We start from the raw sequence: 2,253 nt of genomic DNA, 5'->3' as shown, positions 1-2,253 counted from the left end.
CTGGCATATATTAGAGATATTGCATGCCGCAAATTGTTTACTTGATTTTAAATAGAATAACATAAAATTGACACTAAATAAGAAGAATTATAATGCTTTACGTGAGGGACTTAATTAATGTAATTATAATACTCCTTTCGTACACACTTGCTACCCGTCATATTAATTGTGTATGAATTTCATCAAATGGTATTAATAAGTAGTATTGTGAAACAAACGTTCTAATACAGCTTTTTATAATTATTCTAGTGACACCGTGGTTCTGGACGTGGAAACGTGCGGTTTTATTGTGCGTTATAACTTTAATACTTCTAGCTGTTGTAATGTCCATAACTGTACATTTCACTCATAAATCAGACGCATCGGTCTCCTCGAAAATTCCAATCTCATTGCTCGATGGTAATTGTCTATCTGGAAAATGTTTTATTTTGCAAGCGTGACATAAAGCAAGCGTTATATGTTATCACGATCCCGGCAATTATAGACCCCGACAAGGTATCCCCGTTATCCGGCTACTACAAGGTTGTGTGCTATTTCACAAATTGGGCCTGGTACCGAGATAAAATCGGCCGTTACATGCCGGAATACATCGATCACACTCTATGCACGCATATAGTGTACGGCTTTGCAGTGCTAGATAATTTCAAGCTGGTGATTAAGGTGAAAGACTTTTGGGCGGACTACGAAAATCATTTCTACGAGAAGGTGGTAGCGTATAAAAAGCGGGGTCTTAAGGTGCTTCTCGCGCTGGGCGGGTGGAATGACTCCGCCGGCGACAAGTACAGCCGATTATTGGTGAATAGTCCATCCGCTAAAAAGAAATTCATCAATCATGCCATTCAGTTTATCGGAAATTACGGCTTTGACGGATTGGACTTGTTTAGGGAGTATCCTGTTTGCTGGCAGGTGAGCGCAATTTTTTTTATTTACATTCCGTCAAGTAAGAACGTAGTCGCTATAACTCGCAGTTGGTAAAAGCTATACTCCTGATTCTTGCATGAGTTGATAGAGGATACTTTTCTTCTTAATGCTTTGCGAAGAAAAACTCAGTTGTCGTTAAAGTTTTGCCACAGCAAAACATAAGCGTCGCATGAGTGCCGCGTACGCGTCGGGCTTCGGGCTGTATTACGTGTTACACACAATCTGAATGCGGACAAAATTTTGGAAATCTGTAAAAAGGCCTTGTTACTATCTGTCTACTCGTGGTTTATAAAAAGAAGAAATGAAGACTGGATCCTGCAGGTGGATGATGATCCGAAACACCGAAGCAGACTCTGTACTGATTGTGAGTTGAAGGAGCAATCTGGCATCAATCAATTGGATTGGCCGTCACAGTCGCCCGATGCAAATCCAATAAAAAATGTTTGGGCATATATTAAGCATAAGCTTCGTGAAAGACAAATATTCAGTTTAAAGCAATTATCTTGAGAGTTTCGTTGGAGATATGGAGATCCTTGCCGCACGAATAGTGCAAAATATGCCTCGGAAATGTTAGTCAATTATCGACGCCGATGGTGACTGGACACATTAATGTAATTGCATCTTAGCTTTATACTAATCAAATAGAATGTATCTATATATGTATTTCAAAATTTTGCTAACTCAATTTTTCTATAAATTAGGCCGACCACGCTCTTATATACTTGACAGACTGTAATAATATTAATACAAGCGTTCGAGTTCTTATTCATCATTGTCCTTTTTTCGTGTTTTGTTCTTTATTTTATCTCTCTGGAAATATTTTAAATAATATTTTAAGATTTAAATATAAAATTTAGATAGTATTTTATATCTTTATTTGAAGTTCTGTTTTTCGTATTTTTTGTATGTAATCTTGCAAATTATTTACCTATAATCATTTTCAGTTATTAAAAATTTTTTTCAAATTTTGGCAACAGGGAAATTGCAACAAGGGTCCAGATTCGGATAAAGAGAGCTTTGCAGCTATATTGCGGGAATTAAGCGCTGTATTCAAGCCAAAAAAATTGCTTCTCTCGGCAGCGGTCTCGCCGGACATGCAGGTGATTGACAAGGGCTACGACGTCCCGGCGTTGGCCAAGTATTTGGACTGGATCACCGTCATGGCGTCTGACTATCACGGAGAGTGGGACAATCGTACCGGTCATGTTGCGCCTTTATTTTATCATCCGGACGATGAGAAGTACTACGATGAGATGTACTACTTGAACGCTAACTATTCGATCAACTATTGGATTTCGAAGGGTGCACCACCCAGGAGCATTGTTATGGGCA

General features: G+C 38.7%; 1 protein-coding gene across 1 annotated transcript; it reads left to right on the top strand.

The window, feature by feature from the left end:
* Positions 1–24: 24 nt before the first annotated feature.
* On the top strand, positions 25–2,247 carry LOC112466293 (probable chitinase 10; the record flags this gene model as incomplete). The annotated part of the gene is made up of 3 exons (XM_025034325.1): positions 25–399; positions 485–906; positions 1,899–2,247. Coding segments are annotated over exons 1-3 (847 nt in total), but the record flags the coding sequence as incomplete, so codon positions are not given.
* Positions 2,248–2,253: the final 6 nt, after the last annotated feature.

Source organism: Temnothorax curvispinosus, unplaced genomic scaffold (genome assembly GCF_003070985.1).
Source record: "Temnothorax curvispinosus isolate PA1 unplaced genomic scaffold, ASM307098v1 QBEX01001535.1, whole genome shotgun sequence".
Lineage (NCBI taxonomy): Eukaryota > Metazoa > Arthropoda > Insecta > Hymenoptera > Formicidae > Temnothorax > Temnothorax curvispinosus.
The sequence above is the reverse complement of the archived record's forward strand: the minus strand, read 5'-3'. Positions and strand labels throughout refer to the sequence as shown.